The sequence below is a fragment of the Clytia hemisphaerica genome, unplaced genomic scaffold, assembly GCF_902728285.1.
Source record: "Clytia hemisphaerica strain Z4C2 unplaced genomic scaffold, Clytia hemisphaerica genome assembly, whole genome shotgun sequence".
Lineage (NCBI taxonomy): Eukaryota > Metazoa > Cnidaria > Hydrozoa > Leptothecata > Clytiidae > Clytia > Clytia hemisphaerica.
This window is the reverse complement of record NW_027103551.1, coordinates 1,835,975-1,854,538: the sequence shown is the minus strand read 5'-3', so window position 1 is coordinate 1,854,538 and position 18,564 is coordinate 1,835,975. Positions and strand designations below refer to the sequence as shown.

At 36.3% G+C, this 18,564-nt stretch overlaps 1 protein-coding gene across 1 annotated transcript in view; it reads right to left on the bottom strand.

Annotated features, from left to right (window-relative positions):
- The window catches only part of LOC136800103 (dynein heavy chain domain-containing protein 1-like), a 186,787-nt gene that overhangs the window by 5,574 nt on the left and 162,649 nt on the right, over nucleotides 1–18,564 (bottom strand). Inside the window, exons 49-55 of the mRNA XM_067056714.1 lie at nucleotides 10,846–10,971; nucleotides 5,094–5,364; nucleotides 4,326–4,489; nucleotides 3,667–3,765; nucleotides 2,236–2,328; nucleotides 1,459–1,609; nucleotides 932–1,128 (exon numbers count right to left, since the gene is read on the bottom strand). Coding sequence (XP_066912815.1) covers nucleotides 932–1,128; nucleotides 1,459–1,609; nucleotides 2,236–2,328; nucleotides 3,667–3,765; nucleotides 4,326–4,489; nucleotides 5,094–5,364; nucleotides 10,846–10,971 — 1,101 coding nt within the window. The remainder of the gene's footprint in view (nucleotides 1–931; nucleotides 1,129–1,458; nucleotides 1,610–2,235; nucleotides 2,329–3,666; nucleotides 3,766–4,325; nucleotides 4,490–5,093; nucleotides 5,365–10,845; nucleotides 10,972–18,564) is intronic.

Here is an 18,564-nt window from a genome sequence, read left to right as displayed (position 1 = left end):
ACCCCCTAAGTCCCTCCTACAACCTGAATAGCACATCGCCGTTTCTAATTCCATACATTTCCCTATGAAAGGTTTTACCAAATATTTCGTTACACATTTATCTATTACAATTATTCCCATATAAGTGAGATATTGTAATGGGCTATTCAAGGAAAAATTGAACCCCCTATGGTGAGGAGGTTTTTTGGGAAAGGTGACCCCTAGTATTTTTTCCCCAATTTTTCAGGAACCCCTTGGATTTTTTTTCTCATTTTATTGATCCTTGGATTGTCAGCTTCATTTTACTGACCACCCCTGGATTTTCCACCTTATTTTACTGACCACCCGGGATTTTCAACCTCATTTTAGTGATCACCCGGGATTTTCAACCTCATTTTACTGACCACCCCTGGATTTTCCACCTCATTTTACTGACCACCCCTGAATTTTCCACCTTATTTTACTGACCACCCCTGGATTTTCCACCTCATATTACTGACCACCCCTGGATTTTCCACCTCATTTTACTGACCACCCCTGGATTTTCCACCTTATTTTACTGACCACCCCTGGATTTTCCACCTTATTTTATTGACCACCCTGGATTTTCCACCTCATATTACTGGCCACCCTGGATTTCTACACTCAAAAAACCAAACTCAACTTGATCTTTTTATTATTCAGACCACCCTGAACGCTTCACCCCTTAACATAGGCAGAACAGACTAGTTCTGGAATAGCCCAAGAAGAAAAGCTTTGCGATAAATGTTGAGGTGGATTGGGGTCAGAAACGCCATATCTCGAACAAAAAAAAAACATCAAAATAAAACGTTTCCAACCTTGTCAAAAGAATTTTTAACTACGGGTAATATCATTTGAGAAAGGCTTCAAAAAGACAACCGGTCGAACTTATATATGCAATGGGAAAAGTGAATGTCTAAGCCTTTTTTACCTGAATTCTACGTAGAATTTGTTTAGGCCATTTTCCAATCAAATGACAATTTTGTAAGATCAGCCATGTCTTTTTAATGTTCATTTCATCAAAAGCTTTCAATACGGAATCAAACACTCTTGTGTTATCCATTGAAATAATTTTGATGTCTGTGATTTTGCATTTCTGTGCCATTTCACGAATAGCAATAGTTGGATCTGAAAGAAAATGAAATTAATTTCTTTTGTATCCAGGGGATTTGGGGAGGTTTGGGGACGACCATGGGATCCTTAGAGAGACAGACTCATTTTTATTGAAAAGGTGATCCTTAGAGAGACTTTTAGAGTTGCGAGTAGGTTATAATTAGAGAAACTTTTTCCCGAAAATTTCTCCAATTAAAAAAAACATATCCCTATAATCCCAATTTTTGAATTTTTGCCACTTTTGAATTGCTGATGTGAAAAATTCGACTCTAAGGGAGACTTTTTTTTGGCTTAGTAACTCTTTTAGAGACTTTTAGACCTTTTAGATAAACCTATCAAATATACCTTTCACAATGGGGTTTTCATTGTCAGGAACAACGATCAGATGACACCAGCATTTCCTGTCAATTGATTGGTTGTTGAATTCGAAAGCCGATTCATGTAGGAAGTCTGGACCCAAGTAACACAAGATCATCTTACTGAAAGTCTCCGCCATCTAAAAAAAAGAAAAGAAATAGAATGGAATCAGTCCTTACAATATTCAATCCACCTATCAATCCCACAGATATCATATATAAGACAATAGATAGAGCTTTTCCTTTCCTTTTCCCTATTTGAAGCAAAATAATCCTTCGTCTTGGATGAAATGACGTCACAATTTAGCTTGCGAGATCCTTGAGATTTTTGAAGTCATTGCAGTGTCAAAAAGTTTCAACAGTGAATACCAAGGCTACTATACTGTGATTTACGTTCAACAAAGATGGCGGTTTATTTTGCTTCACCTGCCGTTGCTTGGGAAAATATGGTATCTGTGATCAACCCTTAGCGGCGCAGTCAGCTTTTAAGAGACTGGTAACGAAAATACAACGACGACCGTATTGAAAACACAAGTGTAGGAGTGCTCTTTTGAAAAATGTAAGATACCTTTACATTGAAGCGATAAAGTAATGTCAACATAAAGACTCTATAAAGTAGTAAAAAACGACAAAAACAGCCTTTTGTCGATCAACCAATAACAAACTTTGGATTGATATCGCCAAGGTATGAGAAGAAGACTAAAAATTTCCAAATCTCAAGTCATTGGCTAGGAGGTACATACAGTTCAGAGAAGAAAAAACAAACCTCCTTTTTGTCATATGCAAGCCATAACAAGGAAACCTCAAACATGGATAGATCGGGCAACAAGTACGGTGGACACATTAAACTTGGCGTCGCCTAAAAAAATGAAAGTACTCGAATGCACTCGTGAAAGGTATATTTCCCGGTTCTATAATACCTTATCGGCCAAAACTTAGTCGGCCCAAAGTGACTAAATTTATGCTTGTTGACTAAAATTAGGACCGACTAAAAAATAGGGCTGCCTAAAATTTGGGCCGACTAAAAATTTAGAAATGGCCAAAACTTAATTATTAGTCGGCCCTTAGTGACTAAATTTTGACGAGGTGACTAAAATTATGGCCAACAGGATGGGATGTGAAACAAAATTTAACCGGATTCTTTTTCACCGCTCAGCATAAATAATGAATCAAGTATTTAACCCGTGTAAACAATACAAAAATTTATTAACCCAAACCGAAAGGCAGGTTTTTTTTTCAAAATTACCTTGGCTCAAATTTTGTTAAACGTCGGGCGCAATTCGCGTTAATAAATAAAATAACAAGTTAATTATGAAATAAGATACTGATTCTCATTAAAATGTAAAATTAAAGATTTTGTTTTTAAATAAGAGTGATATCATTTGCTTACTCATCAATTTTAATTCACAAGCTTTTTTAAATTGGATTGACACGGATGTGGAGCGGGATTGGGCACAATGATGAAAAGAAAAACATTTTTTTGCTTATATTAGCATAACAATAGGCGGACACTGTCCCCATATGAAATATGTGTCTGATATGAAACGGGAACACTTATGTAAAAATAAAACCTTTAACCCTTTGAGTGCCAGGGTCCTTTTTTCTAAGTTTTTTTTAAAAAATCGCTAGTTCAAACTTTAAGGGCTTATATCTCCTGATCTAGAAGGAATTAGAAGCTCGTATATAGCTCGTTGGATAGCTTAGAGTCTCTTCTTTCTTTTGGGCGCCTTCGGCGCCGCCCGATTTAGGAAGGGCGTGGTGGGCGGCGGCCAAGGGGGGGGTAGGTTAGGGAATTAAAGCAGTCAGGCCCGCTGCGCGGACCTGACTGAACTGATGAAAAGGTGCCCAGTGGTAAAATTTCAAATCAATTCACTAGAAGACAGAATAAAGTAAAACAGGGCCAAATTTGGAGGTTCTTGGATCACTCGTTGACTAAAAATAGTCAAAAAACGGTCAGAATCTCAAAAAAGTGAATTTTTGTCAATTTTTTGCATTTTTTTGACTTTTTTGCTTAAAATTTCGCTGGAAAGACTCACTTTTGAATTTTTTTTTGCTTGACCATAAAGGACAATCTAATTCCTACGAGTTCGACCAAAAATAACGATTTCTAACTCAAACTGGGCATTACAGGAGGGCTTCGCCCTCCTATATAGCCCATGTCGTATATATACGACATCGGCACTTAAAGGGTTAATACCTTGAAATATTCTTTCCATTCTTCTGAACGTGTTTGTAAACTTTCCAATAGTTCTTTGAAAGGTTTGAGCTTACATAGCGATTTCAAATTGTTCCAAGCCTGAGAAATATAAAAGCAATGTATTTATCATGTCTTCTCTGACTTAAAATCGCCGATGATATCAAAAAGTTTGCATTGAACGATATTAAAGAAAAGCACCTATTCCCCTTGCTTGAACAGGGTAAGGTTGGAGTTTTTAAAAGCTCTTATTTGATTTGGTTGGTCGTTAACCAGTAATAAAACAATTTTGTTACTTTTTCTAAAGAACGTGTCATCTCTATTACTTTAAATCACAAATTAGCGAAGTATCTTATAAAAACTCCAGCTCATCCAAATAAACCCTTTCAGTTCCGAGGTCTTCCTATACAGACTTCTTATATATTATGATAAATCGAAGGAGTTGACATGTCGCCAAAATCGCTGTCCACTTTGCTCTACGACGGTATAAACACCAAAATACCGTCGTCTTTTTAGGTGAGCAGAGGCGATATAGATCCGTACGTCAACTATTGACTTTGTTTTGTATCATTTCACTTACCGTCGCCCTCGATATCCTCCGATACATAAACTCGCTAAAAAAAGAAAAGTTGACGCTCATTAGCAAATAGGAGTAAACAAACCTCGTCAGTAATCCAGTCAAGCTTCGATTCTGTATTTCCACCTTCGTTATCTTCCTCTTTATTCTTTGGTCCTGTATTGGACGTGATAATAACGTTCAAAAGATCGTCCATCAGGGATGAAGATTTCTCAAGGATGGTCAAGATCAAGAATAGATAGTTATGTTCTGAAAAGAAAAATGAAGAGAGGTGAGTGTCGTTTAGAACCGTTACTCTTAGATGAAGATGTCAGCTACTGGGTAAAAAGAGCTCCATTTTTACACTCCACAATTTTTTCAGTCAATTGTTGTAAAAATCTCTATGCAAAACATATACGTTTTTTAAATATACGTTAAATTTAAATAATGATTCTTAAGTAATAAGGGGCTATGCCAGAAAAAAGTCTGTAACTGATATTGACCGCCGACGAAGATGAACCACAAGACCCTGTCAACACCCAATTCTTCGGGCAAAAATTGGGACCTTGCCAGATAAAAATTCGACGAAATATGGACCCTAATACTAATAGACAAAATTTGCACTCGAACGGATAATTTATACCATGAAAAGTTACCTTAAACAGCAGCAGGCACCCGTACCCTATTTTACCTGGCCCAGGCTTTTGCTACTCAAATTTCAAAGGAAAATGTTTTCATAATTCTGTTGTTGCTGCTCAAAATAAGGATAATGATCGCACAAAATAATTTCTCTCAAAAAAATAAAATTTTTGAAATAATTAGAAAACCTATCAATTCTTGTCTTAGGGGAGGGGGTAAAATTGAAATTTCATACCTGCGAAGAGAGCACAAGATATGCTTTCGTTGACAGCTTTCGTAAATGAACGGCAGACATCTTCCGCGTGCGCGGCGCTATCGATACCGTTCGACATAACGGAAACATTTTGTTGTAGAGCTCTCGTAAGTGATTCCGTGATAACGTTGAAATCAAATCGATAAGACGGATGTACGGATTTCAATTTGGACAAGATGAAATAGATCTTTGCGACGTGTGTAGCTATGGGTAGATATTCTTGCCGTGTTGCTTTGATGTTGTTGAGTAAGTTCTGTAGAAATTAAAAAAAAACAGCTTGAAAAGAAAGATTTTGTAAGAAAAAGCAGTTCCTGGAATACTCAGCTATTGTACCAACGAGGACGAATCTACAGGGCTCACGCCACCAGGGAGGCCAAGGGGGCATGGTCCCCCACTTTTTTGCAAAGTAAGCACCTTTATAACCCCCCCCCCCACTTTCAAATTCAAGGTGTGGGCCCTGATCAAGGAGATATATCCAAACATTTTCTGACGCAAATATTGGATTTAAAATAATTCTTAGCACTCGAAAAAAGTGCAAATTGAAAATAACAAGCTACATGCTGAATGGACCTACCTGAAGATTGATGTAATAAGACAATTGAAAAATGAGAACAATAGTATGAAAATGCAGAATAATACGAGAACAATTCGAGAAATTCATGGAATCCGGCGATTCTCGGCTGTTCTGGCGATTTTTAGAAAGTTCCTGTACCAAAATCAGTTTCATTGAAAATTGAACCCTGCTTAATCGTGGACATTCTTATAAATGATGTTTTTGTTTGATAAAAAACAAAGACATGAAACGAAAAAATCCAATGAAAATCTGCAAAAACGGAAATTTCTGGCTTTTTTGGCCGGAAAAAACATTTTCTCAAAAATCGAACTCGGTCATGTTTTGAGCATTGCGAATACGCATCATTCTGCAAAAAATCATAGAAAAATAAGGATGAAAATTCGAGAAAATGTAAAAAAAACCGGTTTTTCCGGCATATTTCCGGCATCTTCGGCCGGAAAAAAATGTTTTTCGAAAATCGGGCTCTGTCACATTTTAGGTATTGTCATTTTGCATCAGTGTGCAAAATTTAATAAAAAAATATAAAGTAGAGCTCGAGAAATTCAAGAAATACTGTCTTTCCGGCGAAAATAGGTTGTTCCGGCGATTTTTGAATAGTTCTGGCTTCAAAAATCAACTTTATTGAAAATTGAAACATGCTTTATGGTGGGCATTGCTATTAATAATGTTTTAGAATGAAAAAACAACCAATTATAAGGAAAAAAGTAGTCTAGCAAGCTAGACGACTAATTCAGACGTATTAGAAATAAAGCAAAAAAGTAAATTTTAGTCGTCTAGAAACCTTTGTGCACTAACTCCAAACAAAAAAAAAGTGTCAATATCGCAATTAAAATGTTTTCCCGCTCAAAAAAATTTCTTGAAAATAAAATGTGTGTGGATTTGAGTGTTAAAAGTGTTTCATTTGAGTTGATTTTATTTTGAGAGTTTGTTGTTGCTTGATAAATTGTTTTCTCGCTACGCAAGTTTCTGCGTAGCTAGGCCCGGTATCTATAAGGCTGGAACACCGGATTCTTCCAGTCGTTTATACAAACTAAATCCCGTATCATTATTTGTGTTTATTATTAGTATTACATGCATTATAAACGACTCCAGTCTAGGAAAAAAGTCCAATGAAAATCCAGAAAAAACGGCGATTTCAGGCATATTTCCGGCATTTTCGGCCGGAAAAAATTTTTTCTCAAAAATCGGACTCGGCCATGTTTTGGGCATTGTTAATACGCGTCTTTGAGCAAAAAATCTGAAAAAATAAAAAATGATAAAATCTCGAGAAAGTGCCAAAAAACCAGTTTTTCCGGGATATTTCCGGCCGGAAAAATTTTTTTCCGAAATTCGGGCTCCGTCACATTTTGGGCATTGCCATTTTGCATCATTGTGCAAAAAATCAGAAAAAACTAATGAGCCAATCCCGAGAAAAGCTGGCAACAGACGAACGGACGAACGGACATGGGTTAATTTAAAGGACCTCCACCGGGGTACCCGGAGGTAGGTAAAAAAAAAACCCTTTTTATTGAGAGTAAATTCCGCGAAAAATATTGAAACTTGAAATCTTCTTTTTAAGACACAGATTACATTCCATGTAGGGTTGCGGCGCGGTAGAGGAGAAGGTCCTGTGGTTAAGGGCTCTGACCATAGTGAATTTTTCATAATTGCCGTGTTTAAAATGTATTTTCTGACTGATGTAACCAACAAAACTATGGCATGTTATACATTTTCTGTTAGACAAACTATTCCTGAATCTGAAAATTCAAAAATTGCATTGAAAAAATTTGATGAAGAAGAAAATGAAGACTCTTGCGAGGAAGAGTATTTCAACTTTGAAGAGCTTAGTTTCGGCGAAGAAAAAACATTTTCAAAAATTTTTCGCAGTAGATGGTGTATCTTTTACCGAACAATAAAAATGTTTGCGGAAAATTTTTGTAAATGCTTCTTTGTCTCGAAATCTTCAAAATAGTGGTTTTTCATCAATTTTTCATCTGGATTTTGCTTAAAAAAGCAGTCATAACTTTTGACACATCTTTTTAGAAAAATTTTCCGCAAAATTTAAAATAGTTCAATACTTTGTGGACAGTTTGAAAAAAGTTCGAAACAAAAAGGTTAATTACCCATTAAAACTTAGCACTTTTTATAAAAGAAGGTGATGCAACATATTATTAACGTTTTTTTAAAGTTCATAACGTCATTATTGCAATTAAGTTCTTAATTACTCTTAAGGGGTTTGATTAAAAAGCAATTTATAAAGGCAATTCTTTGTTAAAAGTGTTAAAGAATCTAAAACATAACTTTTATGTTCAGATACCAAAATCAATTTTCTGACTATGGTCAGAGCCCTTAATCTCCTTGCCTGACAAGCTTTCTTAGTACTTAAATATTTTGGACTGGGACATATTTCACATCTCAAAAATAATATCCACACGGGAAGATTTTCATTTAATTCACACAATAGTTTGAAAATGAGTTTGGCCTTGCGAACCTATATTTGTTTTTATTTGGGGAACTTCTATTATTTTTATCATTGTTTTACCAAGAACCAAAAATATTTGCCCAATATTTCTAAATTAAATTATCAACAGGGATGTTTTCTTCCATCTCGCTAAAAATTGAAGAAGAAGGGATTTTGGGAAAAACTATCATTTCGAATAAAGATTTTTTGCTATTTGCAGTCTCGAATTACGGCAAAGTCAAATAAGTGACTATAAAACAATTTTCAAATTTTATCTTTGATATTTATGTCGTTTTTCAACTCTGGATGGAATGAGCCGCAATGAATGACTTTTCGACGCTGTCAAAACTAGTGAACTCAGTCATTCTCTCGATTGGATTTTTGTTAAACCTCGTTATTTTATATTTCTTTATTCAAAAATCACGGCGCAGACCATTCTCGACACACTATTTCTTCATCGTTCATATTGCTTTGTCGGATACTATAACGTGTGTAAGTCGTGTTTGGTTGATGGTGTCAGTAATACGATCACCAGAACATATTCCTTTATTTTGCCGAATTGGCGAGCTACCGTTTATGACTGCAGATGTGTCTTTATGGCTTTTAATGGCTATTTCTTACGACAGATATCGGAAAATACTAAAGCCGTTGCACAAAAAAATGAACAAACGCGTTGCTATTTTTGTATGTGTGGTGAGTTATGTCGTCGCTTTTGGAATTCATTCTCCCTTTGTGGTGACAGATTCGTTTATACCGAACCCTTACAGAGCATGTTTCCCAAAGAACAGTATAGGACTGCGTATTTCATTAATACTTTTAATGATTCTATCATTAACTTTACCCATAGCTTTTATCTTTGTTTTGAATTATCGTGCATCGAGAAAGCTCTCGACAAGTCAACGCGTAACCAGTGACAATCGTAGTAACGTGCTAGAATATCGTCGCAATCTGACAGCTTCAAAGACGTTAAACACATTGACGGGAATGGCTATAGTGATAGCTTTATTTCCTAGATTAATGGTAGCTGTTATTTACGTTCTTCAAAGTAAAGGTTCCCTCAAAGGTCTATGGTCTTTTAATCTATTGGAGATCGCATATGATGTGTTTTTCTTAAACAACGCATTAAATTTCTTCGTTTATCTAAAGTTCATGAAAAACTTTAGACATTTCGTTTTTCGAAAATGCTTTTGTATAAAGCATAACGTCAAGAGTAATCACTCAATATCAATGTCTGAACTATGATGGCATACGATAGATAAACTTTGTATCATAACTGGATCCCGGGGGGGCACTCGATCTGAAAACGACCATACGTTCGGCCCAAAATTTGGCTTCTAAAATCGGACCCTTACAGTGCAGTGAATTTCAATGAAAAATCATACCCTTACAGTGCACTTTTTGAAAATTTCTCGGCCGTAAGGGCGAAAATCTTTGCAATTTTCCAAGAAAATGTGGAATTTTTCCTCCAAAATTGACCAATTTTGTGCCAATTTTACCAAAAAATTGACCTTTTATCACAATTTCCTACCCTTACAGTGCACGTTAGCTGAACTATGAAAAACCTACCCTTAAGGGCCGAACGTCTGGTAGGTCATTTACCTTGAGTGCCCCCCCCCCCGGGAACTGGATATAGCTTTCACGTATTATTGTCTTGAGCGAATCTTTTAATGAGAGAGGAGGCGCGCCGCTTATGCTGATCAATCAGGATTAGCAAAATGATTTCTCGAAATTGGTAATCACGCGGTGCGAGTTTGCTTATTTGTTTGAAAATACCGTGTAAGCGAATGAGTACCAGAAGATTGTGTCAATATATTTCCAAAAGTAGGGTACAATACATTTTCATTTGCATTACTGAATACAACTTTTTACAGTTAGCTTCTTCGTATAAAAAGTCACCAAAATTTCGAGTAAACAAACCATCTCATTGGCTGTATTCCATGTATGTAGTTATCATTTACGTTTTTGAGATTTGAAAGAAAGGGAGAAATAACGTTTTACAATAGGGTTGTAATACCGGGTTCGCCACAAAAAAAGGTTTCTCTCTTTGAAACTAATAATTTTTTCGAAATCGAAAAATTTTAAAAGATCAATTCTTATTTCATTGGAAAGAAGAAAGATAGACTTAAATTTTGATGGGTCATTTATTAAATTCGATTCATTAGATCAAAAGTTATGCTCAATTGAATAAAAAAATTACTTTCAGAAAGTGCTCGAACACGTTAAAAATCGACCTATCGAGAAATTGCCTTTGAAAGAATAAACTTCCAGAAAAAAATGATGAACTTTTTGGCCTTTTTCAAAAAAGTTAGCGGCTTTGAAAGGTTAAGTAAAAACACTGATTTTAAGCCCTTAATAGGGGGTGTCAGTATTTCAAAAATATAATATTTTCATTTATTTTCCAAACACAGGCCCGGCGGCAGCGGGGAGGCTAAAGCCTCCCCACTTTTGTGCAAAATAGACTTTTTTCTCCAATTCAAGGCGAATTCTATCTCATTTAGTTCCTTTAGCCGCTCCACTTTTATGGTTGTCCCGCCATGCTTGAAATATATAGAATTTTCATCTTTAATTTAATCCAAACCAGCTCATCGAAATCGCTATTTTGACATATAATACAAAAGCGTGTCTACTGTGCAAGACACCAAGGTACTTTAGGGTTGTCTTAGTTTGTTCCGTCCTTCTCTCTTGTACATTTACACAAACTAAAAGGAAATTAGCCATACCTCTGATTCGAAGATTCTCTCTTGCACCAGCCATAGATGTTCACGTTCGAATCCCATATTCTCGAATAATTTCTTGTCCTCTAAGAAGGATCCTTCCATATTGGCAATCTTTGATAATACTTGTTTCTGTGAAAAGAAAAAAATTGTTTTGATTAAAATTAGTGAGATTCTATTAATACTACCTGCCTCAGTCCCATAACAGACGGTCATAATAAGCTCTGCTACAATCATGGTCAAAATCTATTGAGAATTTAGCTTATTTCCTCGATTTTGGGCCATTTCTCGAATTTAATCGGATATTTCAATTTTGCACGGGTTTATATACTTCCAGGAGCCTTATTGCACCATTTTTGAACTTTTGAATCCTCAGATCCTAAGGTCCTCCTATAAAGGCTTGGGGACACGACATGCTCCATCCCACCAACCTGAAACGCTTTCTCGCGTCTCCCCCTCATTTTTTTTTCTACCAATAAAAATGAAATCTGACTTTTGTCCCTTAAACAATGGAGCAAACTTGATTCGAATCAATGTCGTGTGGGAATTTCCCTTTTTTCTAAAATATTACGACCACGATCTTTGTAGATAAGAATAATGGTGAAAGTGATGACCTGAAAGGTTTGTTCAGTCGCTTCAATCGTTGCCTTTCTGCTGGAAAATCCCTCTTAATTAAATTTGTAAATTCAAAACAGGTATGTTTTGGTACGCAAAGGATATAAAACCATATGGGCACGCAACGTCTTATGGACATTCAATGGACGGCTTTAAGACCTTTGGACGTCCTAGAAGCGTACATTAGACGTCCAAAAGACGGTTGTGCCCATTGAGAAGTCTCTTTCTAGACAGGGGGTACCGAGTCAGTGTACTGGCACATAACTGGTGGGGTGGTGTATTCTTTAGGTTAAATTGAGTTAGTACAGTGTACTAAAAGGGTGGTCCTCAGATAGTCCAGGGAAAGTGTGCATCAATTGTGCGTTTTTGACTAGAAAGCATGAAATTTGGTACAGTGGTACCTTAGGGGGTAAGAAACATTTTAAGCCTCTGACCCACTTCCGGAACACCTGTTTGTGTATTTTACAGACCAGAATGCCTCCCAGGCAAGAAAAAAAATTCTTATCTTTAAAGCATGTCATATGATATATCATTGGAAAGGTTTTCTCACACTGATTCTAAAAAACATCATAACATATATCTGAAAATGGACTGGGTCCGAGTTATGAGCTACGGAAGTAATTTACAGACCAGTCTGCATGCCGAAAATTTTTTTTTATTTTTGTTCCAAAACATGTCATATCATATACCGTTGGAAAGGTTTTTTCATACTGATTCTAAAAATCATCATGATATGTATCCCAAAATGGACTGGGTCCGTGAAATAAGCCATATGAGTAATTTACAGACCAGAACGGCTCCCGGGCATACAAAAAATATTTTTATCTCCAAAACATGGCATATCATATACCGTTGGAAAGGTATTTTTACACTGATTCTAAAAAACATCACAACATGCATCTTAAAATGGACTGGGTCCGAGTTATAGGCCATGGGAGTATTTTACAGACCAGAATGGTTCCTGGCCCATAACTCGGACCTAGTCCATTTTCAGATACATATCATGATGATTTTTAGAATCAGTATGAAAAAACCTTTCCAACAGTATATGATATGACATGTTTTGGAACAAAAATAAAAAATTTTTTCCGGCATGCAGACTGGTCTGTAAATTACTTCCGTAGCTTATAACTTGGACCCAGTCCATTTTCAGACATATGTTGTGATGTTTTTTAGAATCAGTGTGAGAAAACCTTTCCAACGATATATCATATGATATGCTTTGAAGATAAAAATTTTTTGTCTTGCCTGGGAGGCATTCTGGTCTGTAAAATACACAAAAAGGTGTTCCGGAAGTGGGTCAGAGGCTTAAAATGTTTCTTACCCCCTAAGGTACCACTGTACCAAATTTCATGCTTTCTAGTCAAAAACGCACAATTGTTTTCATTTTTAGCACACTTTCCCTGGACTAAGAGAAAAGTACAATGAAAAAGTTAGTACACTGTATTAAAAAGGGTGGTGTTCTGAATTGTTACATACTGAGAAGTTTGTACATTGAACTAATTTCAGTGGTAAAAACACACGAACCCAGCGAATTCCCATGTATATTTGCCAGGTCCAAGCTGGTCTGAGACTTTCAAGTCAAGGCTGATTGGATTTGTTTCAGTGTCGCAGTGTGCGTAAGGGGAGACCGGCCTTAAGTCCAATCTTGTTTACATTTTCTTTAAGGCCCTATCTACATTATGGCAACAAAAGAATTTGAATGTGTTTATCCTTTTAGTGATGGTTTTCCCTTTAAGTTTTTTCTTTTATTCAATAGCTTAGTACCCTAAAATATCAAAATCTTTCCTTTTATAAAATTTGGTGATTTTCTTAGCAAAATCTTTTCATAACCTTTGTATTCATGATACGCACCACTACAATGTCTTCTGACATTACATCACGGAAGCAATCGCTCATTGGTTGTAAGTGACGTAAAATCAGTCAATACATCACTTACAACCAATCAGCTTTTGGGTGGAATGGAAGACATTGCAATGGTACATTTCATGAATATGGTGACAATTAAACTTTCTGGCCAAGAAGGAACAGTGCACTATAAGGGGTGGTAAAACCTATCTGATCGAAAAACAGCTAGAACAGAATGGCTTGAAAGCTTTGAGCGCATTATTGGAAATGCTACTCTTGATTGGACTGGTAATGTTGTGATAACTGGTGATTTTAATATCGACCTTCTTTCAAACTCTCCATCCAAAGACTCTTACCTTGAAACCCTTCGTTCATTCGACCTAACCCAACATATCAACTCTCCATCTCGCAAAGGAGTATCCCTCATCGATCACATCTCAACGAACTCCTCGTGCAAAGTGAAGTTCTGTAACGTTCTTCCGACACCGGAAATCAGCGACCACGATGCTGTATACGCCTGCATGAACACCCGTGTTGCGAGATTCGAACCTCGGCATAAGATAATCCGTGACATGAGAAACTTTGATTTACCTGCGTATGTTGCTGATACCGCCACCGTTCCTTTCAACCTCGTTTATGCGACCGATTGCGCTGATGATAGTTTAAACACACTGAACTATTTACTACTTAACTGTATCGAACGCCATGCACCTCTGAAGAGAATAAAAGTCACTCGTCCACAAGCACCCTGGATGAAGAACTTAATCATCAGTAACTGTCAAAAAGCCTGTCACGAAAAGCGAACTTTAGCTCATCAAACAAAATCAGATTCCGACTGGATAGAATTCCGAGAAGCTCGAAATACTCTAAAAAGACAGATAAAACACACCAAAAAAACTTTCTACCGTAAACTTCTCTCATCCAGAAAACCGAAAGAAGTCTGGAAGCTTATTCACCGAATCCTCCACCCAAAGAAAAGTGTTATCAATATTCAACCCTCCGAATTAAACGATCACTACATTTCAACAGCTCCTAGAATCCTTGGATCACAGCCAACTTCAATCGAGGGAATCCAGCTCCTTCTTCAAGATCTTGCTACAAATGTTGAGCATGAATTCGAATTCCAACCCGTCACATATGAACAAGTAGTCAAAGAAATCAAGAACCTTCGAACTGACTGCTCTTCTGGATACGACAATCTTCCAGTTTCACTCATCAAACCTATTGCTGATCATCTCGCGTCTCCACTCACGCATATAATCAACACAGGTATCGCCGAAAACACCTTTCATCAACAGTGGAAAATCGGCAAAGTAACACCTATTCCGAAAACAGAACAATCCACCACTCCAGATCAATTCAGACCTGTTACCGTACTACCAATACTCTCCAAACTTTTTGAACGTTTAATGGCAAAACAAATCGTAGACTACATTGACCAACATCAGATATATAAGCAAACCCAATCTGGCTTTCGCAAACGTCACTCTACCGAAACGTTGCTTATGAAAATTCGAGATGATATCGTTGGTGCAATGAACAAAGGGGAAATCACACTCGCTGCATTTCTTGATTATTCGAAAGCCTTTGACACGGTTGATTATAAGACACTCATAACCAAACTACGGAAAATCGGCTTCTCCGACAAGGCCGCGTTGCTCGTGTTATCATACCTCAGCGATCGCAAGCAATTTGTTCAGGTCGACGACAAGCAGTCTGAACAAGGCAATGTTCAGTTTGGTGTACCACAAGGCTCCATCCTCGGACCGATCTTGTTTAATCTATACACCGTGGACTTACAAGACAACGTCGAGGGTGGTAGTACCAACCAATATGCTGACGATACTACAACTTACGAACATTGTAGACCTAAAGAAGTGCCAGCCGCAATCATCAGAATGACACAACGCCTAGACCAACTCAAAGATTGGTCGACCGAAAACAATCTTGCGTTCAACAACAAAAAGACAAAGATCATGCTCTTATCGACTTCCAGAATGGGTAAGCTGCACGATCTCGCTAACCCAACCCATCCGACCTTCCATATTCATCACACAAATCAATTTATCGAAAGAGTTACCGTATATAAACTGCTTGGTGTTCAGTTCGACCAAAATTTGAACTGGGAGGGTCATGTTAACAAACTTTGTCAATCGGTATATGCAAAGCTATATGTTCTTCGATACCTTCGTCGCACTGCATCGTATCGCTTACGTAAGCAACTCGCAGAAGCACTATTGTTACCGAGGATCAACTATTGTTGCTCGTTATTCTGGAACCTTCCGCAATATCAATTCAAAAAACTTGATAAGCTTCTATGTCGAATCGCATCCTTTGTAACGCTTAAGTATTCAACAACTGAGGACGTAATAAACCTTGGCTGGTTACCAATGCAACAACGGGTTGAATTCGAACTCTTAAAACTTGCCCACAAGTCGATTCATCTGGAGGATTTCCCATCGTACCTAAAGGGCTTCCATCTGAGAGCTGCTGGTAGACCAACACGTAATGTTGAAGATATTGATTCTAATTATGTATGTGATTTATCTGAAAAACTGTTTATTGGTAAGGCAAGTCGCCTTTTGAATGATCTCCCAAAGGCTATTCGGGAAGAGGTTGATTCTATTAAATTTCGCAATTCTTTAAAAAAATATTTATTAGATGTTAGTCTTGCAATATATATTATGCAACATTAGTTTATGACACTCGACAAATTCGACATTTTAACAATCACTACTACTAATAGTAAGACTTCTATACCAATTAACAATTCAATATCTCCACAATTCTCCAATCCAAGCTGCAATTCACTTCTATTTTTGTCTATTTTCTTTTAAGTCTCTAGTCTCCCAAGTTGTCGATAAGATAATAAATATTTTATTTTCTATATTTCAAATTTAAATTATTATATTTCTAGTACTTCATGTTTAGCCATTTTTCAAGCAATCGAGTTTTTTTTTTACCTTCAATAGCCGATCATGGTCTCGCTTTTCTTTTTCTCAAGCTTATTTTCAAGCATCAATCCCACATTCAACAACACTACTGCTCTTCTTTTGTTCCGACAAATAATTATTGTTTAAAATAAATTTTTATTTTATTGATTTTTAATTTATTTCATATTTCTCAATCCAATTCTGATGAATACTGTCTGATACTATACTTAGTCTCCACCATTTAGAATTTCTCCGAATTCCAAGCCTTGCATGCAGAGTTATATCTTTCAGAAGTGAATAGGCCTCACTCAAGAGATATATAGCTCTGTATTTCAACTTTCCCAGATAGGGCAGTTGTACAATTTTATCCAAGCTTCAATTTATGATTTGGATCTCAATTGAGCGAATAAACTTTTGGTCGTACGTATATTTTTGCAAATTGAAAATTACATATAATTTTTTTTTTTTTTTTTTTTACATAATAATTTATTTACTTATTTAGTTTACTTATTATAAATAGGACGAATAGCCATTGAGATATATGGAAGTGCCTGAAATACAATTAATAATAAATAATAATAATAAATAATAAATAGTACAGTGTACTGAAAGGGAGGTATTAAAAATACGGTCGTGGAGAAACGTCAGTACAGTGTACTAAAAGAGTGGTATCAAAGCCACGGCTGTGGAAGAAAGTTAGTACAGTGTACTAAAAAGTTGGTACCAAAAATTTAGTCATGGAGAAAAGTCAGTACAGTGTGTAGTCTGATTCGCAGACCTCTACAAAACCCCAGGTAGTATAGGTCTGCTTAATGATCTACCAACCGCTTTCCGGTTCGCAAAGGAAATCTTGGCGAGTTAATAATTTGATTGACATTGATGTGCGCGCAAAAACGATCGTTTCGAACGTTTTCAATGGAATGTTTACATTCGAAATTCGAATCCCAGACCAGAAAAACAAAACAGAAAAAAAGATAAAAAACAATCTGATGCGTGCATTATGTACAGTCTGTAGATTTATTTTTGACTTTTGCTTTTATAAGATATCTGGTCTGTAAATTTATCAAAACCTTTCCATCAGCTCTTCGGTCGAAGCTCAAAAAATACAAATATGAACACAAAAGTGAAAGAAAACAACCAGAAACACTCCAATCTATTCAAAAAATTGAAGCTACTAAGTACCTGAAAAGATACAAAGGCCACACAGTATTAAAAAGTGAAATGCTAAAGCTGAAGGAAAGTTCTTTGTTTGTTTTAACATTTAAAGGCCCTTGTTGAAGGAACAACAACACTCAGGCTACACTCCCTTTTGTAGAATCATAAAGAAGTAATGTCAGAAATATTCAATATGACCCCCAAAATGTACTGTATATACATAACTAGAATACCTTGAAATAATCTGCAACATATCTGTGGAACTGACAAAACAATTATCTGGAGCCAAAGTGATCAACGAATCCAGTGTGGTAAAAAAATATGCACTCATACAAGTCCAAATTCAAGCATCAAAATGTAGTTTTATGAAGCAAAATTTTGTTGGTGCACACAGAAGATACATCAGGGCACTTAAATTCAATAAATCTAATTTCTCATCTTTTACAAAATCTCCACATTAAACAAGAAAGGAGGAAGAAAAACAAGCAAACTTCCTTCCGCCTACTTTTTTTTCAAAATCCAAATATATTTTCCAATCTATGATTTGGTGCTTCACGGAAAATTTAAACATTACGTAATGTTATATTTGTAGACACTCGCCAGCTAAAAATGTCTTTAGCTTATCTGGTACCAGATGTGGAAATATGCTACGACACGCTTTGCTCTGAAGGTCGGGCATATTTTATCATCTGGAAGTTTTGCATTACGGGATTTGACATGACCGCGTTTAAACATTTTGTGAGGAGCTTGGAAACGATCAACAGCAAGTCAGCATCTCATTCAAAATCGGATGCGGGTGCTAGTCAGAAAATATAACACATCGGATTCGCATCAGATTTGTAATATTTTCTAGACTAGCACCATATTCAATATGGTTCGGAATCATATTCATGTACTAGTAAACAAACATAAACAGTCCCTAATTTAGCTTCATTTACATGAAAATACAACTTAAAACATGAATTTATTGCTTTTTCCTATATACCTAGACATACTCGGTAAATATTACACTAACCTTCATAGTTTTCAGGACCTCAAAAGTGAATTTTCAATGTGCTCTGTAAAATTACAAAATTGGGCTGTTCTGTTGGTACACAAAAAGTGAGGTTAATCGTTAGTAAGTTACAAACTACCTATACAGAAGTCTGTACATCTTTCTGAAGACAAAATTATC